This window comes from Sciurus carolinensis, chromosome 1 (assembly GCF_902686445.1).
Source record: "Sciurus carolinensis chromosome 1, mSciCar1.2, whole genome shotgun sequence".
Classification (NCBI taxonomy): Eukaryota; Metazoa; Chordata; class Mammalia; order Rodentia; family Sciuridae; genus Sciurus; species Sciurus carolinensis.
In genome coordinates this window covers 195,088,309-195,115,155 of record NC_062213.1, presented here as the reverse complement: position 1 = coordinate 195,115,155, position 26,847 = coordinate 195,088,309, and the positions used below count along the sequence as shown (strand labels likewise).

The following is a 26,847-nucleotide window of genomic DNA, read 5'->3' as shown; positions in this document are numbered from 1 at the left end:
ATGACCTGGAAGAACAGTCAGGTGGCCCGACTGTTACCACGATGGGACATCCAAAGTGGCTATGCCAAGAATTGTCTCGGAACATTGGAGGAGGGAAAGAGGGGTCCAGAGTGGCCATGGAGGTTCTCGTGGTGGGGTTGGTGGGTAGGTGAGACTAGCTAGGACCAAGCCTTGCAGGTCAAGGAAATGGTGAGCAAAGCACAGGTTTCAACATGCCATGCAAGCGTTTTACTGAGTTACAACCCTCGGGCTTCGGTTTGGTTCTGGATGGGGGATAGGATTTGTGGGATGGCAGTGTGACCTCTGGCAAGGCATGGATCCTGAGTCAGACCCCAGCGGGTTCAGTTATTGGCTGAGTAACTTAGACAAATCACACTCCCATGCTGGGCCTCAGTTTTGCCATCACCAAAATGGGGCTGCTCAAACCTACCCGCAGCAAGCTTAGCTTGGATCAGAGATGACATGCACAGCCCTTGACGCCAGCCTGGCACTTAGGGAACATTCTGCAAGAGGGGGTTTCCATCACCCCTCATTCCTGCACACCGGGAAAGGTGGCCTTGGATGAGGATTTGGAGCGGATCCTGTTCGTGGTCAACCTGGGGACCATCTCCCCCATGGAGAACGTCACCGTCTTCATCAGCACCTCCTCGGAGCTTCCGACACTGCCCAGCGGGGCTGTGAGGGTCCTTCTGCCAGCCGTCTGTACCCCGACCGTGCCTCAGTTTTGTTCCAAGAGCACCAGCCCCTCCAACCAGCAGAGCCAGGGGTAAGGAGGCCCCACCCAGATGGCAGCCAGCCTTGGGAGGCAGCAGAGTCCGCTGGGTGAAGGCAGCTGGGCACTGGGCGGGGGAAACTGGAGGGCGAGGCTCTGCCTCTGTTTCTCACCCTCAGGGCACTTGGGACTCTCCCTGAAATGTCCCTGTATTGGTCCCGGCAGAATTGGGATCAGAATTTCCAGGGTTTATTTTTAAACTCACCTGAGAGGCGTTTGCTGAGTCCCCACTGTGCCCTGGACACTGGGCTGGATGTTAGGGATAGAGAGGGAACAAAACCAACATGATTCCTGCCATTTAGAAACTTGGAGGCAGAGATCAGCTCATTATGTAAAGAATTATTTACACCCTTGGATGCATAAGGAATTATGTGGTGAGCCCCATGAGGGGGAAGTTCACTGGACTAAAGGTAGAAAAGAGGAGCTGACCTGGGTGTCCAAAGATCAAGCCAGGCCATGCTGACAGCTCACTGTGAGGAGGATGTAGGCACAAAGCAGTATATTCCTTGACTGGAAAATGGCAGGGGCAAAGGTCCTGAGGCAGCAAGGACAGGGCACCAGAGAGGAGCTGAAGCTCAGGTGGCATTTGATGAAACTTCAAGGCCTGAAATGCCGTTGGCCCTGGAAAGACTTTGCACTTCTCCCCAGAGCAACCAGAAGCCATTAAAAGGGTTTCCAGCAGGGCAAGAGGAGAAAGGCCTAGTCCTCAGACAGGTCCTTCATACTCCCCTGATGGAGAGGGAAAAGGAGGGGGGTCATGGCCTCAGGCATCTACACCAGACATCATTTTCTATGAAAGTAAGTGCTGTAGAGGGAGCAAGAGGGACTGGGTGGGGTGGGTGCTAGTTTAGTTAGAAGAGATAAGGATTAAGCAACATCTGAGGCAGAACCTGAATGAAGGGAGCAAGTCATGGAAATATTCTGAGGGAAGAACATCTGAAGCCTAGAGAACAGTAAGTGCAAAGGCCCTGAGGCAGGCAGCAGACGTGGTGTTTCAGCAGCGGCAGAAAGGCCAGTGTGGCTACAGCAGGGTGGGAAAGGAAGAGAGAGAAGTCAGAGGGCATAATGGCCAAGTCGAGGATACCTGGCACACAGAGACTATGGTGGCACAAGCCAATCTCAAGCAAGGGAACACCAGCCTAGGCATCATCTGCCATTGGCTACAAGCCTACATATGTAAGTGGCAGGGCCTCCCTGGGACCTTCAGGAGCTCGGGGGGTCAGGAAACGAGAGGCTCAGGAGGACTTGATGTCCCCTAGCAGGCCCTACTGTGCTTGTTCTGGACCATTCCAGCGGCAGAGCAGGTGGTACCACACTTGGGGACACCCGTGTCACATCCCAATGAACTTCAAAGTTGCTCAGGTAGAATGGCACAGAAAACCTAAGAAAGCCATAGGGTACCAAGTACCCGTGGGGCCTTAGAGAGGGAGGGACTCTGTCCAGTGCTCTTGGAAGTGGCCACTGGGACACGCAGCCTGGAGAGCAGTCGGTGAGACCAGGCATGTGCCCCTGACCCAGTGATCCCAGAGAAATCTTTTGCAAGACCTAAAGGGACACAGGCCAGAGCCTTCACAGTGGTGCTTGGTTGTGGGACAAGGAGGTGGTGGCCAGAGCAGATGAGTGGTGCATGCTGACAGCCAAGGCTTTGGTCGCTGGCCACAATCACACCACCATGCTGAAAACGCCAACCACAAACGTCACCATGAATTTTCCCAGGATAGGGGTCATTTAGGGACATGCACCAGAGAGGCCGAAGCCGTGCCTGCAGAGAGGAGGGCGGGGGCTTCTCGGAGGTGGCGTGGCTTCTCTGGGTTCAGGCCCTCCCTGGGGTCAGGCGGAGGGGGAGAACAGGGTCCGGGAGGGAGGAAGCCCTGCAGCCCCTGGGCAGGCTGGCGCCTGGGCCTGGCCATCTTCTCCTCCACCTCTCACGCTGGCCCTGCTTCACCCCGTGCCCACCCCTGCCGCCGCTTGCACTTGTTGCCCCCCCAGCAAAGACCGGCCTTGCTTTGGCACCCGGACCCTGGACCCCTGGAACAGGTTGTGCCTGGCCACTCTCCTGGACACCGAGGCCTCCAACCCCATGGAATACAACTTCAACTTCCAGCTGGAGATCCGGGGGCCGTGTCTGCTCGCAGGTGAGAGAGATGCCCAGCTGGGGTGGGGCCCAAAGAAGCCCCAGAAGGGAGAGGGACGAGAGGAAGGGCAGAGAGCCAGCCGGTCCAGACGGAAGGCCAGCTGAAGCACGCGGAGCTGCCTGGAGCCCGCTCTCCCCTCCCCCAGCTAGCAGCTCAAAGACGAATCCCTCCCCAGGGCAGCCTTCCAGGCCACCCGCCCCTGCCCTCATGGCTTCCCACGGAGAAATGTCCATCAGGGAACTGCATTCTTGATCCTCTCCTGGAGGTCACATGCAGTAGCCCAGTCACCAGTGCCAAGGTCCTGGGGTGCGTCCTGGGTGTGGAACATTCTAGAGCTCCCCAGGTAGTTCTAGTGTGCAGCCAGGGCTGAGCACCACAGCTCTGCAGACTCCTCCCTGGCGCACCTGGGTTTTTGGAGGACGCTGGGCCCAGGTTCCTTGTCTGTAAATGCTCTTTCCTCTGCAAGATGTATCCATGGAACACCCACCAAAAGCACCCACCTAGCGAGCATCGCGCTCCTGCTATCGGCTCAGCAGCATGCTGGGTGCTTGGTGCACTGGAAGGGGAAACAGCGCCTCGGACCCCTACTGGACCCTGTGGCCAGTGTGGGAAGAGCCATTGGATACCCCCTGTCTCAGTCCATACTTTACAGATGGGGCCACATAGCACACCGGGAGCCCCGTCCCCTCTGGCCTGGGTCTCGGTGTCCCCCACTGAGCTTCCATCTCTTGGGGCTCCTGAGCCTGTCCCACCCACTCTGCCTTCCTGTGCCGTTCAGGGGTGGAGAGTCCCACGCACGAGATCCGCGCCGATGCCGCCCCCTCTGCCCGCTCAGCCAAGAGCGTCATCATCACCCTGGCCAACAAGCACACCTTCGACCGGCCCGTGGAGATCCTCATCCACCCCAGCGGTAGGCCGCCCCCGGAGGGCAGGGCCCTAGTGGAACCTAGGCAGGGCAAGGTCGGGGTGGGATGGGCTGGGCGGAGACCAGCTACTTGCCTCCCGGGACTCTTGGCTCTAACTGGCTTGGTGAAGCTGTTGCAGAGGAATGGGCTCTCATCTGTCCACAAGGGCCTTTGCCACCATGTCAGTTGATCAGAGGATCTTTGAAGACCCAGGCTTAGGGAGACCCTGAGTCCGGTCTCAATGCATCTTGCAAAAGAGCCAACTGAGGCCTAGACAGGGTAGAGAGTCATCTGTGGCCACAGACAAGCTCGCCTTTCAGCTCAGGGGTTCACCCCAGCCCCGCCCGGCTTCAGGCAGCCCGGGAGCTGCAGTCCTGCTCCAAGAAGGACCCGCCGGGGAAGGCCAGCCCCCTAAGCCAAGGCTCTGCCCCCACGCTGACCTCCTCTCTGCAGAGCCCCACATGCCACACGTCCTGATGGAGAAAGGGGACATGACCCTGGGAGAGTTTGACCAGCACTTGAAGGGAAGGACAGATTTCATCAAAGGGACAAAGAAGGACAGCAGCGCAGAGCGGAAGGTGAGCCAACGGCGGCAGAGCCAAGACAATGGTCTCCCGTGAACCCGTGAGGACACTGGGTCTGAGACAAGGGAGGTGACGCCTCCTCACTCCCGGGGTCACACAGTTAGCTGGTGGCAAAGCGTCTCCTTCTGGGGTTTGCCTGGGGCATGGAAGGGCCAGTGGACATGGGCTTCCACCCCAGTCTGTCCTCCTGCCTCCTGCCAGGGGGCTTCGAGTGGCCCCAAGGTGCCTAAGCTGGGCAAAACCCACAGCGAGGGGCACGAACAGCCTCGGCCCTCTCCAGGCCTCCCCATCCCTCCGCCGGGTACCTCAGCTCCCTTGTTACCTCCTGGGCCTCCCTGTTCCCATCTGCGGTTGGTCCCCCGGCTCTGCCTCCCTCTGGGGTCCCCACTGGCTGTTACATAAGGAACAAAGGCAGAGCTGATAAACCCTGGGACAGACCCTTCCCCTCTGCCTCCCCCAACTCACGAAGCTGAACCTGAAGGAGGCGCTGGGCGGGGAGCCCGGGTCAGCCCTAGCCCCGCCTCCTGTGCCCTGCGCCTGGAGGGCAGCCCGAACGCTCAGGTTCAACCCGAGGGGCTCCCTTCTACTGAGCCCTAGTGGATGAGGACACTCAGCCCTTGCGCCCAAGATATCTAGTGAGCTGGACAGAGGTCGTTGTCCCAGGAGGTAGATTTGGTGACAATGAGGCTAAGGAATTAGATGAATCGTGGAGGGGCCATGTAGCTGGACTTAACAACACCCCCGCCGTTCCCTGTTGGCCTAGCCGGCCCAGCGGGACGGTCAGGAGGGAAGTGACAGCAGACGCACCTGCCGGGTGGAGGACAGAAGGGACAGCAAAGGGAAAGCAAAGGTGGCTCAATGCCCATCCTCCGTCCCTGTGTTTAAAGGCGCCCAAGGAAGCACCTGCCTCCCTCAGTGGATGAGAGGGGAGAAGGTGCGACCAGGCTCTCGGGGGAGTGTGGCAATGCCAGGTTTGCCACGGGGCTCTGAGAACTGCAGCGCATGGGCAAGGGGGTGGGCAAGGGGCCTCCTGGGACCCGAGCCCACTGTCCTGCCTGCCAAGTCTTAAATCAGTTAACTCAGGGACTGCCGCAGCCGCTGAGAATCGAGTTGCCACCTTGGCTGGTTATGCAAGTGCCCTGTATTCTCACGGGCTCCAGGGACGGCAGGGATGGCCCTTGCTGAGAAGTGATGAGTTTGTTGTAACTGGGTGATGGCAGCTTGAAGGGACAGCAGAGAATCCCCAGCCAAGGCACCCACTCCTCCTCTAAAGGCGAAAACCGGGGTCCTGCAGGTGGCTCCTCGGACTGGCAGACGCGTCTGTTCCCACCTCTGGGCTCTGCTATGGAAAGAACCAACCTGCACGGTGGCCTTTGGCAAAGGGGCCTTTTGTGGGGAGGAGAACAAGATGCCTAGGCAGGAAAGAAGCCAGTTGCAGGTACCCAGAGGGCAAATATTACTCAGGAAGTGTGGGAGGGACACGCTGTCCAAACCGTGAATTAGCCAGGAAAGGGCAAATAAAACCGAGAGATGCTTCGTACAGGCGACAGAGACTGGAAATAAAGACACACATAAAGATCAGTGGCGGGGGAAGAAACAAAGACCCACACAGATTCATTCTCTCATTTAGTCATTCAACAAACACTCACTGCCCAATAGCCGTCAGGCTCTGTCCTGGGCATTCAGGGAACAACACTGAAAATGACACATGACACACTCCTTGTCCTCACGGAACTTGTATTCTAGAACAGGGAGACAGAGCTGAAGTGAACAGGGAGCAAGATGAGTTTGGAAGAGGGCCGGAACCCGGGAGAAATAAATCAGGATGATATGATAACGAGCGATTGGTCCTGGGTGCTCCTTAGCAAGGCCTTTAGCAAACGCCTGCCTGAGAAGGAGACCTGCTGAACAGCGAAGAGCCACCGTGAGTGGAGGGGACCAAGCACGATACTTGCAAAGAAGTGGAAGCAGAGTAAATGCTGAGCTGTTTAGAAAAGAGCAAGATGGCTAACGAGGCTGAAAAGCACAGAGCAGAGCAGGGAGAGACGAGGGGACAGCTGGGCAGGGCTCAGGCCAGCTGGGGCTTCATACGCCACAGTGCCCAGAATGAGGGGAAGAAGAGACCACCCTGTCCTGACCCTGGTGACAGCAATGGAGACAGGCGGCAGAGGACGGATTCAGGGTGTGTTTTGCTGGAGGACTGTGATCAAACTTTGCTGAAGGATGAGATGTGGGCTGAGGATAAGAGGGACATCAAGGACAGCTGAGAGGTCTATGGTTTGAACAAAGGGGCAGGTGGTGATAGGAATGGAGAAACAGCTATGGAGGGAATGTGCACAGAGAGAGAGAGAGAGAGAGAGAGAGAGAGCAACAAGTGAGGATGGAGGGAATGAGATTCCGTATGGAGTGAGATAAAAGGAGAGGGAGGAAGAGGGGTCTGCAGCACCCTGTGGCTTCAGGGACAGTTACAATGACACATTTAGAAATAAAGAGAGATGCCAGGCATAGTGGCACATGCCTGCAATCTCAGCAGGAGGATGAGGCAGAGGGATTGCAAGTTCAAAGACAGCTTGGGCCATTCAGTGAGGCCCTGCCTGAAAATAAAAATAAGCTGGGCACATTAGCACAGGCCTGTCATCCAGTGACTTGGGAGGCTGAGGCAGGAGGAATCCAAGGTCAAGGCTGCCTCAGCAACTTAGCAAGTCCCTAAGCAACTTAGCCAGACTCTGTCTCAAAAAATAAAAAGTTCCAGGGATGTGGCTTAGTGGTAAAATGTCCCTGGGTTTAATACCCCAGTACTGCAAATAATAATAATAATAATAACAACAATAATCATCATCATCATAATTCTTTTTATGTTTACTGATCCATCTGAAAACCAGGCACTACGTTAAGTCCTGAGATGTGAGAGAGACTGAGGTGTGACCTGCCTTTGGTAGTACAGGAGCTAGAGGGGAAGCAGAGATAGAAGCAAACACCTGCTCCCTGTGCAAAGGAGCTGGACCTAAGGCCAAATAGCATCCATAGCAAGGGCAATGGTGGCAATTACTCTCTGGCAGGCAGCAGGCTCACAAGTGTGGCATTTAATCCATACAAGCCGAGAGGTATGTCCTCTCATCCTCATTTCATAGATGAAGAAACTAAGTGAGGAAGTTCACCTGGAAGAGGGAGGAAGGCTTTCCAAATGGATGAAGTTTGAAGGATTAGTAGGAACTTATCAGCAGGAGAGAATCAGTAAACCAGGGAAACCAAGTTCACAGCCAAGATGAGCCCGAGAGAGGTTCACGAGCAGAGTGTGAAACGAAAAAGATGCTCACGCAACACAGAGGGTCCAGTGGTGGGCTGACCCGGTCCATCTCCCCTTCACCCAGAGAAGTGGACAGATTGGCCCCATTTTGCAAATGAGGAGACACCCAGAGGGCGGGACTTGTCCCAGATCGCATGGCTGGGTGGCGACAGAGCTGGGCTGCCTGCAATGTCGGTGCTTGTCTGATGGACAGAGGAGCCGGGGCAGGCAGCCGGGAAGTCTGGGGCAGAGTAGAGGCGGGCGATGGGGGACGTCTTGGGAACCCTGGATTGCCCAGGTCAGAGTTGCCCTTTCTCTTCCAGACAGAAATCATCCGGAAACGCCTCCACAAAGACATCCCCCACCACTCGGTCATCATGCTCAACTTCTGTCCTGACCTCCAGTCTGTGCAGACAAACCTGAGAAAGACCCACGGGGAGTTCATCTTCCTCATTGACCGGAGTGGCAGCATGAGCAGGACCAACATCTACCGCGTCAAGGTACCTGCTAGGGGGCCCTGCCCCCGCCAGCCCGGGCTCTGCTCTGCTCCCCTGACCTGCACTTTCTCTTCCAAGAAGCAACTTGTTTTAATAAGTCATTTTAAACAGACATGACCAAACTCAATCTGCTCCCCAAATAAAACACTGTCATGATAGAAGCAGAGGCAGAACTGTCGTCGATGCCACTGATAGCTGTCCTTGACATTCTACACACTTGTGTTGTATGCTTGCTGTCTCAAGCACCTCACCAGGTAGCAAGAGAGAAGGGGCACAGGGAACAGAGGACGGAAGCTAACACTTGCTGAGCGCCTGCCCTCTGCCAGACGCAGTGCTCACCACTCAAGTCAAGCTTGGCATTTCATCCACATCCTAATCCTATGAGGTGGCTCTGTTTTCTAAATGGGAAAACCAATCCTGAGATCTCAGTCACCCACGCGAGTTCACAAGGCTATTGTGGCCGACAGTTAAGCCCATATCTGCCTGACTGTGTCCCCTCCCCCACAAAAAAATTGGTCCTTTTTCTCAAATGCCCAATGTGTGCAAAGCCCTGTGCTTGGCCATCTGGAAAAAACACCGTCAAATGAGGGACACAAGCCTGCTAAAAAGTGAGATTGCTTTGGAGCTGGGTCTCCCTGCTGAGGAGAGCTCTGGGGAAGTGTGAGAAGGAGTGATAGAACCTCCCCTTGCCCATCCAGAAGCATCCTCCCTCCAAGAGAGTATTCATCTTGATTATGTTATTATCCAACACCCCCTTGAATTTTGACTTCTGCGGGTGTGTGTATCCCCCTCTGGAACCACGAACTCATTAAGAGAAAGGACCAGATCTTTCTCACCTAGCTCTCTGTGTGGGGCCTAGCTCTGTGTGTTTGCATAAAATGCTCCCAATCTGCTTGTTGAACTGGGTAAAGGACTAGAGTTCAAGAGAATCAAAAATGAGGAACAAGAAGAAAGTAGGGCTCTGCTGTCACCTGATATTTCACCCCTCCTGCCCTAGTTTGTCCTTGGAGCATGCTCTTGTTTCCAGGGCAACAGGCTAGGCAAGGAGAAGGAGGCGCTGGGTGGAATCCGGGAGGCCAGCTATCCCCTCAGGCTTGCTGTGCCTGGATTCTGTCCTGAGTTGACAGAGGCGTCATAGATGAGACCCAGGATCCTATATGCCTGCATCTTGACACCAGGATGCCAGGCAGGACTTTGGTGCCTTCTCACCCTGCCCACCACCAAATAAGGAGAGTGGGAGCTGTCCGTGGTGCTGGAGGGCTGAAGCCACACTCCAGGAAACTATGACTCTCTGGGTTCCATTCCACAGCCATGTGGATACATAAGACATCCTCAGGAACCTTAGAGCATCATAGGAGCATAAACCCAAGGCATCCCTAGGGAGCAATTCATTCATTTTCCCTCCATTTACCAGGTAAGGAAACTGAGTACCCAAGAGACTAAGTGGTTTTCCCAGCATCACAGAGATAGTGAGGGAGCCTGGGCCATCTATGTCTGGCCTCAGTGTACATCTTTTTTATACATGCATTCCATTTTTTTAAAAATCTCTCTTCTCTGATTGTGTCACTTCTGCTGGGTGGCATTGTGGAAAGAGCAATGCCTGGGGTCCAGATCAGTTCTGCCACTGAGTTGCTATGAGGCTCTGGACAAATTGATTCTCAACTGTAGGTTTCACTTACCCTTTCCATAACCTGAGAAGGAAGGGTTAATTCAGGGAGGGCAACTGTATGTCACATGTCCCTCTGCTCCCCTCTCCCGGGAAGATGTCAATAACTGATCATGTCATTTTTTTTTTCCTCCTAAGCCTAGACTCAGTCTCTATATCCCCTCATCCTAGTGTTCCAGGAAGTTGCTTTCAGTTAAATGGAATTGGTTTATAAGTGGAAATCCACTTCCTGAACTAAAGCCCTCTCCAGCCTTTACTCTCTGGCAATAAATTTCTCTGACTCTCCTTTCAGTTCCCTCCCCCCTTGGAGTCTCCCTTGCTCTTCTCCAGCTCAGCTCACTGAGTTCAATGTCATCCCTCTGCAAATGGTGTTGCATGGGTGTGATCCATTCTGTTAAACATGACCCTTTCAGAGAAAGACTCAGAAAGGGCCACACACCCTTTCCCCCCCTGAGGTTGCCAGAGTCATTCATTCTGGCCCACTGAGTCAACATTTAAGGATGAACTAGGCTTAGGAAGGAGGGAGAGAGTAGAAATCCAAACAGCCATGCCAAAGGAGAAAGTTCAGCCAATTTAATTTCCTGCAGCTGGTCTCATTCTTCAGCTGCCACTTGCTGCCAAAAACAGGGCTTTAAAAATTCTAATAGGTGTGAGCAGAGACAATCTGTATGAATCAGCAGAGTCTCCTGCTAGCAGGAATATACATTAGTGGCTAATGAAAAGAGCAGATATTGAGTTCTTTTGCTGGGACACAAAATGTATTGGCACAAGCAATGAAGAAAGGCAGAGAGGACGCTAGTGTTAGCAGAGGAGGATGGGAGAGGGTCTGTGGGTTTGTGGAGCCTGGAAGGATGTGTGGTGTGTACGTTGCCAGAACCCACTGGCAGCTGTTTCTCTCTGGATGCTGGAGTGAGATGGTTTGTTTCTCTGAGACCCATAGGGTGCCATCAATAAAGTATGCAGGAGTGAGAGGGAGACCTTCCTTCCTGAGCTCTGTGCCATGACAGAATCGACACGAGCTATGTTTTGAAAACCATGGTCAGAGTCTTGGCTTTTGTGATCCAGGGCAATTTCTTTACCATTCTGAGCCTTTACAGCCTTTTATCTGTAAAATGTAAGTATTAATCCTAATAGATAGCTCATTGGTTTGCTTAGGATAACCATTAACTGGATATTTGCTTTGCACAAGACTAAATCTCACAAGGTAACATAACCAGCCCAAGGTGAAGTTAATAATGGTAGTGGGAATATTCACCCCCAGATAAGCTGAACTTTGAGGTGCATCATCTCAGCCACCATGCTACAATACATGTTAAGCGGTTAAATGTGATTATAACTTCAAGTGTGTAGCACAGATTGGCACACGGGAATTGCTTGATGGTTATTATTGCGCTTATCCTCCTCATAATATCTTTCCTGCCTCTACCTCCACTGCCTTCTTTTCCATTATTTTTTCAATATAACTGTTCAAGGCCTCCTGGTGGTACATAGACACAGAGTTTGACCCTGCCATGTGCACAGACTTTGGAGGCAAAGTGACTCATGTTTGAATCCTGGCTGTGCTATTTACTAACTGGATATTCACCAAGAAGTCACTTGACCTCTCTGGGCCTCAAATCTTCTATTCTATAAATTGGAAATAATAATGTGCCTGGCTCCAAAGGCAACTGTGAAGATTAGTGAGGTAATGTACCTAAGTACCTCCTTTGCATCCAACAAATATGAGCTGAAAAGACTGTCCCTAGGAATTTACCCCAGGTTTGTGACAGGTTAAGTCCAGTGCAGAGGCCTCGGATGAGGGCCAGAGGCCATTCCATCAAGTGTGACCTGGACCAGTCACTTTCTTGCCCTCAATGCTGATTCTGCTTTGGCAGAGGGAGTGGGCGCTCCCTGCCCTCGCTGCCTCTCTGGTCAGTGAAAGGTGGAACTGGTCAGCTAGTAGTGTGGCTTTAGGAAGTCAGACCTGCTGCACGGGTGGATGAGTTTTATGACGATGGCTTCGGTCCAACCTCTGTTCAGGAACAGCCAGTTTTGTGATATGAGGGAGAAGGAGGTGCTGGGTACAAAGGGTGACAGGCCCCATTGGAGGCAGCTCCTGGGCTGGGAATGGCAATATGTGCGCATGGTGGCAGAGTGGCAGTAGTCCCTGACTGAATCCTGAATGTCCCTTTCTTGCCTGCCAGGAGGCCATGCTTGTGGCCCTTAAGAGCCTCATGCCAACCTGCCTCTTCAATATCATTGGATTTGGATCCACATTTAAGACCCTCTTCCCTTCTAGCCAGACCTACAATGAGGTGAGGAGCGGGGATCTGAAGCCGGGAGGGCGGTGGGTGGTAGAGAGCAGAGGAGAGGAGGGAAAGGAAGGGGAGCTAACCCTGGGGCCAGACTGCAGCTGCCCACTCACAGCCAGCCCAGATCACAGCCAGGGGCAGGAAACTAAGGAGAAGCCATCCCCGCTCAGGCAGTGCCTGACGTCTCAGCCTTCTGACACCTTCCCTCTTTAAAATAAGATAATACACTGAGCAAAGAGGATGAGCGCACAGAGGTGGAGTCTGGGGAGAGGGCAGGGAGAGAACATGTCCCCGGCCTGCCGCTCACCGAGGCCTGCCTCATGAGAACCATGGGCTCAACAGGACTGAGCAGTGAGGGGGACAGAGCGATGGGGGTGAGTGGCCGTGGGAGCCTCAGGTGGAGCCCACAGGCTCAAGCTGCCGTCTGAAACAGGCCTACAGCCCAGCAGCATGCTCAAAATTGCAGCATCCTCCCCAGGTCTAAGAAAAGGAGAGAAGTGAAGAGGAAAAGAAGCATGGAAGGGAGGGAGGACGAAAGAAGAAAAGACATATTGGTGACTCTTCTACTAAGAGTAACTAGGTTTTGAAAATACAAGGATAATACACATTAATTGTCTCAGAATTTTTAAATATCATCAAAAATCAGTAATCTCCTTTGAGTCATCTGTCAGAAAAAAGAAGAAAAGAAAACACAGTTAAGAGCTTGGTCTCAATCCCTCCAGACCTCATTCTGCACATGCACAATCAAGATAGGATTAGGCCTTCCACACGGTTCCTCAAGCTACTTCCCTCGTCTTTCATGAACATGTTTTCATGCCAGAAAGCATTCATCTAACGTCATTTTAAGGCTGCCTTTCATCACACAGATGCCCTGGGACTTATTTCACAGAACCCCTGTTGTCAGCCATTATGCCGTTCCCAGTTTTTCCCAGTTCCCTCCTCTCTGTGTGGTAGATTTTACGTGCGTGCTTAATTGTTCCCTTGGGATGAATTCCTAGTGTTGCTGCTTCAAAGCCGTCATATCCATCATAAGTCTTTGGATACAGGCTGTTGCTTAGAAGCCCCTCCCAAGCATGAAGATCGGGAGAGCATCTTCCTGAGCCAGGAGCAGGAGGACAATGTGTCCAGGGGGAATTGACACTTATACTGTAGTGACATTCACCTGGTGCCAGTAATCCTTGGCCCATGGGGTCCCACAGTGTTGGTCCAAGAGGGAGGAAATCTGAAGCCTAGATTGGGGGAACAATCTCCTTTTCAAAGTGTCAGGGAGTTGGTGCCAGAGTCAAGTCCAGTGCCCAAGTTTGATGATTCCCAGGCCAGTGTTCCATCTGCCATTACACCTGGGAATGTCGTTCGTGCTGAGGAAGTAGAAGTTTAGCCCACCACCTTTTCCAGGGGGTTTATATTTTTAAAGTGGAGCCTAGGAAGGACAATACAGTGAACGTACTACTAATGGTGGTGTTTTGGTCATTGGTGGAGCGTGGGTTACAGAAAAAAGGTGGCCACCTGTTCTTCCTGAGGCTGAAACTAAAAGCTCATCCTCAGAGTGGCTTAGAGTCTCCGTGCCACACAGTGACCCTGGGGACTGTCTGTTCCTGCCATGCTCCTTCCCTGCAGGAGAGTTTGGCCTTGGCCTGTGATAACATCCAGAGGATGCGGGCCGACATGGGCGGCACCAACATCCTTTCTCCTCTCAAGTGGATCCTGCGGCAGCCAGTGCACCAAGGCCACCCGCGACTCCTCTTCCTGATCACGGACGGCGCCGTCAGCAACACCGGGAAGGTGCTGGAGCTGGTGCGAAACCACGCCTTCTCCACCAGGTCAGCCCAGACTGGAGGTCCAGGGCCCAGCTACCCCAGGCTGCCCAGGGCTGGGTACCACACCAGGAGAAAATGTGCACAATACCAGCGGGAGAAGACAGGGCCCGCAGTTCCCAAAATGCTTTCCTTCCAGGATGAGGGCTGGTTTTCAAACTGGGCTTTTCCTCTCAGAAGGTCAGGAGGGTCGAGTTGTCCAGAAGGAGGCGGCCTTGACTCTGTACTGACCGGGAGTTGATGGGCTGTCTGTGCCAGAGAGAGTGCCCGTGGAGGATCCTTCCTCCTCCTCCTCCTCGCCTCTGCCTCAGGACACGACCAGCTCTGAGTTGACTCTGCCTCTTTCCCCATCAGAGCCAAAGATCCAGAGGGGCTGGCAAGTAGCAGCCTCTCTCTCTCTGTCCCCCAGGTGCTATAGCTTTGGAATCGGACCCAATGTCTGCCACCGTCTGGTGAAAGGCCTGGCCTCTGTGTCCAAGGGCAGTTCTGAGTTCCTGATAGAGGGGGAGCGGCTGCAACCCAAGGTAGGTAGAGGGGCCTCCCAGCCTCTTCCGGGGCTGGAACCTCAGAGACCCAGGCAACTCAGTGACCAAGCTGAGATCTCGCCCCAAACCTGAGCTTTGCACCAGGCCACGCCACACCCAGTGGGAACCAGAGAGGTGAGAGCCACAGAGCAGGCAACTCTTGCAGCAGCCCCAGGACCCTAGAGCTCCTGGTCTCCAGCCACTGGATCACATGCTCCATCCACTGGCCAGGCAGGATTGAGGTTCCTGAAGGAGCCGCCACCTTTAGAGATAAGGAGCTGTGCTTGGAGTCATTTCTGGTCGCATTTCTGATGATGACCATGGTGGTTCAGAAGAATCTAAAGGACTCCGAGATTAAGGAGGCTGCTGTCCTCTCTTCCTTCTTGCACATTTGGCATGAATAACCCAACCCTTAGAAAATCCAGGTCCTCTAGGAGGAGAGATGGAATGGGATAAAGAGTTCCATTGGGGGTTGCATCTGTGAAAGATAAAAAAGGAAGAAGAGGAAAACTCTTTAGACCATGAGTGTATTAGTCAGCTTTTTGTCACTGTGACAAAAATGCCTGACAAGAACAACTTAGAGGAGGAAACGCTTGGTTGGGGCTCACAGTTTCTGAGATCTCAGTCCATGACTGGCCACCTCCATCACTCTGAACCAGAGGTGAGGCAGAGTACCATGGTGGAGGAAAGGGCTTGGCAGAGGAAAGCTACTGACTTCATGGAAGACAGGAAGAAAAGAGAGGGCAGGGCACCAGGGTCAAAATATGAAACTCAAAGGGACACCCCCAGTGACCTACTTCCTCCAGCCACACCCTACCCGCTTATAGTTATCACCCAGAAGTCCTTTCAAATTATTAATCCTTCAATAATTATTAATCCATTAGTCAGTGAATTAATCCACTGATTAAATTATGGCTCTTAAAATCTAATTATCCATGCCTATACCATCTCACACATGAGCTTTCAGGGGACATCTCAAATCCAAACCCTAACACTGAGGCAGGTTCATCTGTGAAAGGAAGAGGGAAACAGACTGGACAGGGAGTCTCCAACTGTGATGTTCTGGAAAGGTCTCAGCCAACCCAAGGGAGCTCTGGAGCAAAGAGTGCCCATGAGTGTCTGCACTGGACCAACAGGGCAGTACCAGAATCTCTGCAATCACTGGTCAAGGGCTTCCAAGGAGAGGTGTGGTCTTGGCTCAAAAGCTAGAGCAGTGAATCTGGAAGCTGTCACCAAACTATATCCCTTGCAGCAAAAAGTCATGGTCTTTCTTGAAGGGGGATTTGAGGATGTATCTCCACAACCACCACAACCCCTAAATCATTTTCTCTAGGAAAGGGAATCAATCTAGGGGACACTAACCCACAGTTGTCATCCACAGAACACCTATCACATGACAGACACTTCAAATCCAGTGTCTCATATCATCTTACAGCTACACTCTCCCACTTCAGTAGACGGGAAAACTGAGGCCCAGAGAGGCAAATAAACTTTCTTAAGATCACTATCCTGTTCACACTTTGACCAAAACCTACCATGTTCCCTTGAGCTAGTCATACTCATACTTGGAGCCTCAGATTTTCTCCTTTATAAAATGTTAACCTTCGAGAAGATGATAGCAAAGATCCATTCCAACTCTCATAGTCCAGGAGTCTAAAAAGATCAGAGGTGTGTCTGTTGCTGGACAAGCCATCCAAGGCCTGCTGTCACTTCCTCCCTGCTCACACCCCCTCAAGCTCATACCCACACAGTCTTTATGCTCCTCGTCTACACAACCCCTGCCCACCCATCCACCCCACCTATGTTCCAACAGATGGTCAAATCCTTGAAGAAGGCCATGGCCCCAGTCCTGAGCGATGTGACTGTGGAATGGGTCTTCCCTGAGACCACAGAGGTCCTGATCTCACCTGTCAGCACCAGTGCCCTCTTCCCTGGAGAGCGGTTGGTGGGGTATGGCATTGTGTGTGATGCCTCCTTGTACATCTCCAATCCCAGATCCGTAAGTATCCCAGAAAGTCCAGGGAGCCGGGGGGTCCAGAACCCATGCCCGCAGACCATTCTTAGTGGCTAAGACTATTCATGTCATCTAGGAACTCATTGGAACAGGGTGTGAGTTGTAGGCACAGCTGCTAGGCCATGGGCATTTGATCATGATGACATGGATTTAGTGGGAGGCCACCATGTCAAGTGTGGTTCTCAGGAGCCCCTTCAGAAGAACAGCTTGAGGAACTTGTTTAAAATGCAGAGCCCAAGCTCAAGCCAAGACTATTGAATAAGAATGACTGAGAGTCTGGCCAAGGAATCTGCATTTGACATCATCTCCCCTAAATGATAAAGTGGACACTTCCACTATAGAATAACTGCACCCAGCGTTCTTTCTCTGAATGCTTGGCAATTCATATCTCCTTAGATAAGTTTGTGTTTTATTCGTTTATGGGTACTTCCCTTGCATTTGGGGCAGAAGTGGGATAAAAGCAAAGAACTTCTCAAAGAAAAGTGAAATTCATGCTAAAATGTAAGAGATTGACTGCGAAGCTATTTCCTCACCTACCTACCTTCTTTAATGAGTCTCTCCATTATCCTTGAAAGGACTTCTCATCTTGATTTAAGGAGTCACAAACTCAATGCCTAGAGTGATTGAGCAGGTATAAATTGGAATTATTTGTTGTAACAAATTAAAGGGGCAAATGACATTAGGGACTCAGAATTGGAGAGGCAATAAGGGATGGTGAAACTTGACTGGGCAGCCCTGTCTACACTGGGCAGATCCTGCTCTGCTCTAACAAACTGATGTCACACAGGAATGTGAGCCCTACCTTAAATGTGTTTCCAAGAGAAACTGGAACTTCATGTGAAATCTGTAGATTTTTGAATGTTATAGAATTTCTTTAGAGCCACGATCAGGGTGATGTTAATGTGTTGCAGGGAGAGATCATTCAACTGCAGGGAAAATGCTAAGCAAAATGCTAGCCAAGTCTCTGCACAACCCAGACCCTCCTTGGAGGTCTGAAAGACAGCGGAGCACCAACAGACCCTCCCACCTATGGAACCCCAAAAAGTCACCAAATTCATTCTTCCTTTCTGAGCCATGATATTGGCAAGGTGTCTCCCTGCCATCAGTGGAGGTGTCAGATAAACAGTACCTCACGCTCTTGGCGTAAACATGACCTACCCCGAGTTTCATGGAAAGCAACCTAGAAATAACTAATGAGATTAGAAATAGATAAATCTCTCAATCTAGAAATCCCACTCCTGACACTCTAACTCCAAGAAATGAAAGAGATGTAATGGGTTTGTGACCAAATGTTTATGGTGGCAAAAATAAATGTTCACAAAGTGAATGCTTTTAACGATAAAGATGGTGGAATGTCATACCATCCATCCAATATTAAAGAGAATGGTTGACATGCAGAGTTTCCAAAATGTTTTAAGTGCAAAGATCAAGATACTGATAAATGTAAGTGGTATGGTCCAGTTTTCATGAAACAAAAAATGACCCCTAACCCAGATGTGTTATTTATATACCATGCACACGTATACACAGCACACCATGTATATATTTATATCATGAAGAACGGAATTAAGAAACATTTGTTCATTTTAGTTACCTATTAGGAGATACAAATGACATTTAGAATTACATTTTTAAAAATTTTAATGAATGAAATCAATAATTGAAAACATCAGGGACATAAATGATATGAAAAGTTAATCCCATTCTCCATCTCTTGAACAAAAGTTTATCTCAATTCCTTAAGCAAACAAGTGTTCCTATTTCACTGGTTCCTCGGAGGTGGAACCCTCCCACACACTCCCACTCACACCCCTTGCCAGCTAGTGGAAGTTCTTCCTGACATCTAGCCTCACTCTTGGCCCTCTTTTCTCTTCTCCCTCCAGGATAAGAAGCGAAGGTATAGCATGCTACACTCCCAGGAATCCAGCAGCTCTGTCTTCTACCACTCTCAGGAGGAGGGACTTGGCCCAGACAGTGGAGATGGTGCCAAGAGTTTAGGGAAAACCAAAGAGACCAGGCCATTCAGTGGAGACTCTGTCACCAGTCTCGGTGGGTCCTCTGTATTTCCTGCTCTGTTTCCTTTGCTTAATAATTGCTACCTTAGAGTTTTAGTCAGCTCTTTAGCTGCTGAGCCTCAGAGAACTGACAGGAATAATTTTAGGAGGAAATGTTTATTTTGGACTTCACAGTTTCAGCGGTCTTAGTCCATAGATGGCTGATTCTACTGCTTTGGGTCCCAGGTGAAGCAGAACATCACAGGGCAGAAGGGTGTGGCAGAGGACAGCAGCTTAGAACCTGACAATTAGGAAGCAGAAAGACTGTTCCTTACCAGGGACAAAATACATACCCCAAAGGCATGCCCCCCATGACCCACCTCCTCCAGTCATACCCTACCTGCCTACGGTTATCACCCAGTTAATCTCCATCAAGGGATTAATGCACTAATTAGGTTAAGGCTCTCATAATCCAATCATTTTATCTCTAAAGTTTCTTGCATTGACTCACCCATGAGCTTTTGGGGGAACACCTCATACCTTACCTATAATCTTTATCTTGAGGGCTTACTACCTGCTAAGCATCTCAATGAATAATTAGCAACCCAAAAAGGGAGGTACCGTTATACCTATTTTACTGATGTGGACACTGAGATTTGGAGAATTCCAGCGATGTGGCTAAGTTCTCAGAGCTTGAAGGAGGTAGACAGAGCACAGACTGAGTCTGGACCTATCTGACTACTAAATCTCTTTACAGCATTTGTTTCCATTCAAAGGTCATTCACCAATTACTCGATAAGGTTAGGTGGCGAGCCCAGGATGAAGGCGTAGGTGACTCAAACATGGTGCCTGCCCTCCAGGACCTCTCCTTCTGTGAGAAAGATACAATTGACCTTTTTGATCTCATAGAAGCAGAGCAACAGGGTCCACAACTCTGGGCATCCAGGGAGAGAAGAGAACATTTGCTCAAGGATATCAAAGACTTCACACAGGGACTGGTTCTCAGAAGTGGGAAAGGAGAGAAGGTTCCAGAAACTTCCTGGATAAAGGTGTGGGGATGTGATACTTAAAAAGCAATACAGTTGGCTTCTCATTCAGTTTGGAATATACTGTACCTTCAAAAAGGGACAGAATCGAGAGTCACTGGGAAGATAGATGAAGGCTAGATCAGGCAAGGCTTCAGATGCCAGGGAGACGCCTGCATGTATAGCAATAGGTAATGGAGAACTTAGGAATCTGGGAAGTTTCCTAGTAGAAAAGGGTATCCAAGCCCCTCTCTTTCCCCTCTGCCCTCCACCCTGAAAGCTCCCTTCTCACTACCCCTGCCCAGGTGCGGACTCCTCCCAGAGACGGAGGGCATACAGCACCAACCAGATCACCAACCACAAGTCCTGCCCAAGGACCACCACAGCCAGTGACCCCACTGTGTCGGCCAGGAGGCATCCACTGCGGAAAGCCAAGCTGCAGGACCTCACCAATCAGACCAGCCCTGATGCCCAGAAGTGGCAGATTGATTTGCAGGTACTCAAGCAACTCAGGTTGGTGAAGAGCAGGGGCAGACCATGGCTAAGCCATGAAGACAGGGCCTGTCCATCACACAGACAGATGATGACGGAAGGATGGATAGATAGATAGATAGATAGATAGATAGATAGATAGACAGACAGATAGGATGAACAGAGTCCATATCTATCTGACTTTACAGTGTTCATTTCCATTTAAAGGATAATTACCAATTACCTACGAGGACTGGGTAACCACAGCTTAGGGAATGAGCCTTTCCCTCCTGTTTTCCATCTGTCCCACCCCTAATGATACCTTCTAGTCATGATGCTGACTTACCAGTGAGATCACCTGTTCTCTGCACCCAGCACTTCCCAGCTGGCAAAGGGCATTTATCTGCATCTCCTCTGTCATTAGATCATATAGCGCATCTGGGAGAGGCGGCAATTTGGGGTCCAGTCACCCCCATTCAGTACAGACATGAAAATTGAGGGCCAGAGAGGTAAAGCAACTGGCCCAGCGTGACACATCCTATGGGGGACTGTAACCCAGGACCTCTGCTTTCAGAGCCCCACTTTCCCCTCAGTCGCATTGCTTCTCTTCCAATCCCCGCAGCTGGACGTTCATCCAGGAAAGAGGGAATTGAAAGGCAGAGCCAGCTGGAAAGGTTGCCAGGTGTTCCGTGAGATCAGGTTTCTCACCTCAGCACCGTGGCCATGATAATTCTTTGCTGGGGAAGAGGGACAGTCCCAGGCTGACAGAAGGTTTGGTAGCACCCCTGGCCTCTGCCCACTGGAAACCAACAATAACATCCCTAGTCATGACATCCAAAAATGTCCTCAGACACTGCCACATGTCCCCTGGAGGGCAAAATCATCCAGTTGAGAACCATTGTCCTAAACCAAATTGTGGTTTAACCCATTTTCTTTAGAATGGACTTTATGTCAATGTTCATGAGCTGCAATGCCATGGAACCAGGCATGCACTCTCCCCAGCGTCCCTTCCCGCTCCCAGCCACCACCCCAACCCTCCTAGATACCTAACCCACCGACTTCTTTCCCAATTTGATTCTCCCCAACTCATATGCGCGCGCGCGCACACACACACACACACACACACACACACGCACACACACACACTCTCTCACTCCCTGCAGCCTCCAGCTGGGTGAAGAACTGAATCTTAGATTCATCTGTTGCCATGGAAACTATAGCAACTTGGGTTTCTCTCTCTCACCCAGTGTGGGTGATGGGAGGGCAAGGGTCTGACCCAGCATGGACGATGGTGATGGCAGAGGAAGGGGGAATCCCAAATCTCTGATGGGGGTGGGGTTAAAGATCCCCTGGGATCCAACAGTCATGGCCAGGTACCAGCTCCTATAGAGGCCATCCTAAAAATGACCAATCTCCTCCTCCCACACTCTTGTACTATACCTAGGACCCGTGGCCCAGAAGTAGGAAGGTCACCCCCACTTAATGGGGAGGCATAGTCCCCCTCCCAATAAAAATTTAATAGAGAGTAAAAAGTCCCATGGTTACATGTTGACCTAAAAAAATTCTGTTACACCTAGAAAGAGCCTTTGTTTTCCACATCTGTTCCACTACCCGGAACAGAAATCTGTGGTCCCAGAAATTTGAAATTCATTTTAAATTAATTTAATATTCTTCAATTACAAAAGTAATACACACTCATCATTTGCAATAAAAATTTTGCAATAGTTCAGTAAGGAATCAAGTACAAATAAAAGCCCCCTCCCCTATTCTAAGACCTATGTGATTTTGAGTGTTCCTTTCTAGACATACTACACACAAACACACACACATGCACAACATACATTGCACATACAAACTCCTCTCCAACTTATTTTTTTTGGGGGGAGAGGTGTTACTGGGGGTTGAATCCAGGGGCACTCAACCACTGAGCCACTTCCCCAGTCCTATTTTGTATTTCATTTTAGAACTGTCACAACCTAATATTTAAAAATAAGTTTTATCTTGGGCATCTTTCCCCATTGGTATGAAGAAATCTTTTTTTGCTCAGTGTTGTGAGTTTCCAGTGCACAGACGTAACATAATCTATGCACCCTGCCAATGGATCAGTAGTTTCCAGATTTTTTACTTTTACAAAGTTGCTTAGCGCCTTGCTTTTGCTGAGACTGGCTTTGAACTCGCGATCCTTCTGCCTCAGTCTCCCAAGTCACTAAGATTACAGGCGTGCACCACTGCGCCCAGCTCCAACTTACTTTTTAAATGTCTTTTTCATTCACTTTTTATAGTAAAATTACTCTTTCTGGTGAACGGTTTGGTGAGATTAAACTAAGGTCTTTTATGGTCATGTAATCTGCAACACAATTAAAATAAGGAACTGTCACAACCTAATATTTAAAAATAAGTTTTATCTTGGTCATCTTTCCCCATTGGTATGAAGAAATCTCTTTTTGCTCAGTGTTGGAGTTTCCAGTGCACAGACGTAAAATAATCTATTCACCCTGCCAATGGATCAGTAGTTTCCAGATTTTTTACTTTTACAAATTATACTGCAACAAATGTACAGTGCTTGCACATAGATACTTGCACTTTTGTGGATTGCTAGATTGAATTCCTAAAAGTGGAATTGCTGGATCACAGGGGTTTGTTCATCTAACTTGTTGTTAGATAACACATTGCTCAATTGTTCTCCCACCGTGTGTACCTACAGACCTACAGTCCATGACAGACTCCCTTGTATTTGCCAATCTGCTAGACTGTTTTAATTTTCATTGCTCTAATTTTTCAGGAGGCTAAGCTTTTTATGGGTTTATTGGATAGTTTTTCTATAAACTGCTTACAAACACCCTTAATCCATTATTCTATTAAGTTTGTCTTTTTTCCTCCAGTGATTTATAAACGCATTTTCTTAAAAATGATCTTTGTCATGCATCTTGCAAATGTTATTTCCCAGTTTACCCCTTTCCTTTTGATGTTTGTATCAGCACAAGAATAGATAGATTAAATTATCAAAACCGAACAAAAAACCCATAAATAAATCCAAATGTGCATCTTTGTTGTGATAGAGGTGGGGAACTGATAAACTGTAGGGACTCAAAGGATAAACTATTCAGTAAACAGTGTTGAGGTTTGTACCATTTGGAAAATCAAGAAAAATCTGGTTTCTATTTCCTTACAGTAAAACAACTTTCATGTGATTCAAGGATTTAAACATACAAACAAAAATAAAAATCCTAGAATATTTTTGTGTGGGAAAGACCTTTTAAGCATGACATATGGGAAGACATAAGGAAAAGGTTGACAATTTTAACCACACACATAAAAAATTTTAAACTTCATGTCCCCCCAAAAATTGGTTTAGAATTATTCATGGTATGTGATTTTTCTGTGGGGTCTGGGGTTTTTTGTTTGTTTGTTTTTGTTTTGGCTTATAATTTATCCATCATTTGGGATTATTGTTGGTATTTCTCATGAGTTATAGGTTGTGAGTTACTGGGTCCTGGATAAGGCAGTGCCTCAGAGGCAGTTGTAAGAACTGTGGTTAGGGGCAGGCGGGTCCTGCCATCACCAGCTCCCCTCCTCTCCCTCCTCCCCCTCCTCCCCCTCTTACTGTGCCCACAGCCCTTCCCTAATGGCCAGGATCTAAACAGGGGCCCCAAACTTCGTGGACCAGGGGCCCGCAGGCCCTCTCTGCTGCCCCAAGGCTGCCAGCCCTTCCTGCTCTTCGGCCAGGAGCCCCAGGCCTGGGGGCTCATGAGGGAATTGGATTCTGGGTCCAGCCTGAAGCCTGTTCGGGACAGTCGCAGCCCAGGGGACTTGGGTAAGTGTGGGAAGGTCCAGAACCTGACTAGGAACAGGGAGGAATCATTTACAAGTCTCAGGGGTCAATGCCTATCCGTCCCCTGAGGGTCCGTTGTGGCCCATACTGCCCTGAGGACCTCACCAATTCCACCTTCCCCATTCAACCTCACCTTTGGGCAACCTGCTCCACCCTCTGCCCAAGTGCCTCCCCCCAGTCCTATCGGGCCCCCTCAGGTCCTGGCTTCCTGGGAAGTGGATCTGTCCCTTTCTGGGAGACAAGCCCATGGCACCCCATTGTCCTAGAAAAGGAGCTGTCTGCCCCCTGGGAAGGGAGACTGGGCTGTACTTGCTTAGGGATGACTGCACCAGGAGGAAGGACGATGTCCTCTGGAGGTGGCCATCTTGTCCCTCCGCCCACAGAACCATCCCATCACCCCTCCGCCTTCGAGACAGAGACATCCTCGGACTGGGAGCACATGGCCGAGACTGAGGAGCGGGGCAGCTCCAGCAGGCCCACCACCCCAGGCCTGGTGCTGGGCAAGGCTCTGGTCAAAGGCCTGCGCGAGAGCCAACGTTTGCAGTGGGAAGTGATCTTCGAGCTCGGGCCCCCGGACCCGGAGCGGGGCAGCGCGCGCGACGACGACCTGTGGAGCGAGACCTTCCACCACCTGGCGGCCCGCGCCATCATCCGCGACTTCGAGCAGCTGGCAGAGCGCGAGCGCGAGATCGAGCAGGGTGAGCTCCGCCGGCCACGCCCTTCATCCCAACCCCGCCCAGTGCCCGCCACGCCTCCAGAAGCCCCGCCCACTCCCAGGGCCGCCCCCGAAGTCCCGCCCACTCCTAAGACCACCTCCAGAAGCCCCGCCCACTCCCAAGACCGCTCCCTCCGCAGCCCCGCCCACTTCCCTCCGCGATCCACCGTCCCTCAACCTGCCTCCCCTCCAGGCCCCACCCCTTCTTCATCGCCCCGCCCGCCCGCGGCCCTGCCCCCTGCCCAACCCCCTCCGAGCCGGCTTCAGGCCTCCTCCTATAGCTCGAGCTGCCTCAGCCTCCCCACTGCCTACCTCTCCATCTCCACCTCCCACCGCTGCCTCCTGGTGCCTCCCCTCACTGCCACGCACAGCCTGGGGCTCCATCACCTCCTTGATCAGCTGGCGTCCCCCTACCTCCAGGACCCCCTGCCCCCAGCCCTGGTCTCCTCCACCCCCACAGGTTGATCCATCCTCTTCAGCCTCCTTCCCTTCCTAGGCCCCCAATACCCTGTCACCGCAGTGCTCCCCTGCAGCGGCCCCTGATGGGCTCCGGAGAGCGAACAGTGTGATGGCCATTGGAATAGCCCGCGCGATCCTCTGGGACAGTCCTTTCCCACAGGGCCCCTAGACCTGTTGGCACACAGGTCATCCACGCCATTTCTTACTGAGGATCAGTCGGGCCGCGCTAGGGGTTGGACCCTGCAGACGCAGTTACACAGCAAAGGCAGCGAAAGAGATCCCGCCCTTCCCCACCCAGGGGTGCTTGACACAGACTAGCAGAGAGGTGGACATTAATCAGTTACACAATAAGTGATTTATTTTGTAAACAACAGAGTTTTATACAAATAAAATGTGCAACTTCCAAGTTATCACTCCAACAAAGACATTTATTCAACTAAACAAACCTCTTTTGAAGTATTTTAACAATGTGCAAATACATTCACAACATAATCTACTGATTAAAAGACTCCAAGTTTACAGTACCTACAACAGAATTTCCAGATGCCTACAAAAGTTTGGAGATTGGCTTCATTTACAGTTGCATATATTGCCTTGTTTTAAGAAATATCATTAATACAAATATCCCCATTATGGCAAGAAAAAAATGCATTATAAAATAAAATGTCTTTTAGGCATTTATTATGCCAAGTATTTAAATGATTATTATTACTATGACATAAAAATAATACTCATTTAGTAATAAAAGAGAAAGACAAATAAGTACTTGAGTGCATTCGTCCTAAGTGCTATTAAGAAGAAATACAGAGACGAAGCCTCTGTACAATAGGAATGGACGATGGGGAGCTAATTTAGTTCAGAAATTGAGGCAGTTTTCTCCCAAGAGGTGACTGGTAGGATCTTGATGGAGCACACTTGGAGAATAGAAAGAGATAAAGAATGGTTTGATTTCTTTGATTTAGGTTTATGCCTTATTCACATAATAATATTAAATTGTTTATATTTTATTCACATTTGAGTAAAGCCTGTCAGTTTTTGCTTCTGTGAGCACCTCTTACAGTTTACAAAGTACTTTCCACACTTCATCCCCTTGACTCTTCACACAGCCAGAATCTCGGGTTCCATTGCTAATCCGCTGGGTGACCATCATCCCCACTCTCCCTCTCTGATGCTCAATCTTCTTGGCAGTTCAGTGGGTCAGGTTAGTGATGCCCACCCACCCCTATGAAGTCCTGTGGCAAGGTTTTCATTAGACATCTGCAAAATTAAAATATAAAAAAAGGACAACATAGTTAATTAAAAAATTAACACTAAAGTTATTTAAGAGAATTAGCTATCATTTATTCTAAGCTAATGAGCTTACTTTTTACATGAAAACATCCTTTATTGTGTGAAATCATGAAATGATGACCATTCTCTTAACATCTTTAATGAGCTAGTTGGCAACCCCTTGACTTTAAAGGCCTATTTCCCCCAAAGACGGGGACCACAAGTAGAGCGCTCCTTTCAGCTTTCAGAGCTGCTCTGTGATGCAGGACTGCCCGAGACCAATGGGTGACCGGGTTCCTCCCTTGCAGGGTCCCATCGCCGCTACCAGGTGAACGCTGTGCACACCAGCAGGGCCTGCAATGTCATCAGCAAATACACAGCCTTTGTGCCCGTGGACCTGAGCAAGAGCCGGTACCTGCCTCTGGGAGTGGAGTATCCCAACTCCGGTAAGGCATGCAGGTGGCGGGGCCCTCCTGAGGCCACACAGCCCCAGGGATTGGAGGAGGGACTGAGATACAAAGGAGCAGGAAGGTGCAGGGCAGGGCCTAGAAGCAGAAAGCACCCAGCAACCATGGTCCACCCTCCACCCGGCCA

At 50.5% G+C, this 26,847-nt stretch overlaps 1 protein-coding gene across 6 annotated transcripts in view; it reads left to right on the top strand.

Annotated features, from left to right (window-relative positions):
- Nucleotides 1-26,847, top strand: part of Vwa5b1 (von Willebrand factor A domain containing 5B1) — a 57,224-nt gene that overhangs the window by 18,265 nt on the left and 12,112 nt on the right. For 4 of the 6 annotated variants that reach the window (XR_007105405.1, XM_047528459.1, XM_047528440.1 and 1 more), the window contains exons 4-17: nt 496-766; nt 2,762-2,907; nt 3,686-3,817; nt 4,266-4,390; nt 8,006-8,182; nt 12,029-12,139; nt 13,754-13,956; nt 14,360-14,474; nt 16,288-16,473; nt 18,372-18,537; nt 19,813-20,003; nt 23,594-23,792; nt 24,194-24,508; nt 26,562-26,699. Coding sequence is in view for 5 of the 6 variants with exons in the window: in XM_047528459.1 (XP_047384415.1) it covers nt 496-766; nt 2,762-2,907; nt 3,686-3,817; nt 4,266-4,390; nt 8,006-8,182; nt 12,029-12,139; nt 13,754-13,956; nt 14,360-14,474; nt 16,288-16,473; nt 18,372-18,537; nt 19,813-20,003; nt 23,594-23,792; nt 24,194-24,508; nt 26,562-26,699 (2,475 nt within the window). In the remaining variant the exon portion in view is untranslated. The remainder of the gene's footprint in view (nt 1-495; nt 767-2,761; nt 2,908-3,685; nt 3,818-4,265; nt 4,391-8,005; nt 8,183-12,028; nt 12,140-13,753; nt 13,957-14,359; nt 14,475-16,287; nt 16,474-18,371; nt 18,538-19,812; nt 20,004-23,593; nt 23,793-24,193; nt 24,509-26,561; nt 26,700-26,847) is intronic. The other 2 variants (XM_047528449.1, XM_047528478.1) reach the window with 2 other exon arrangements.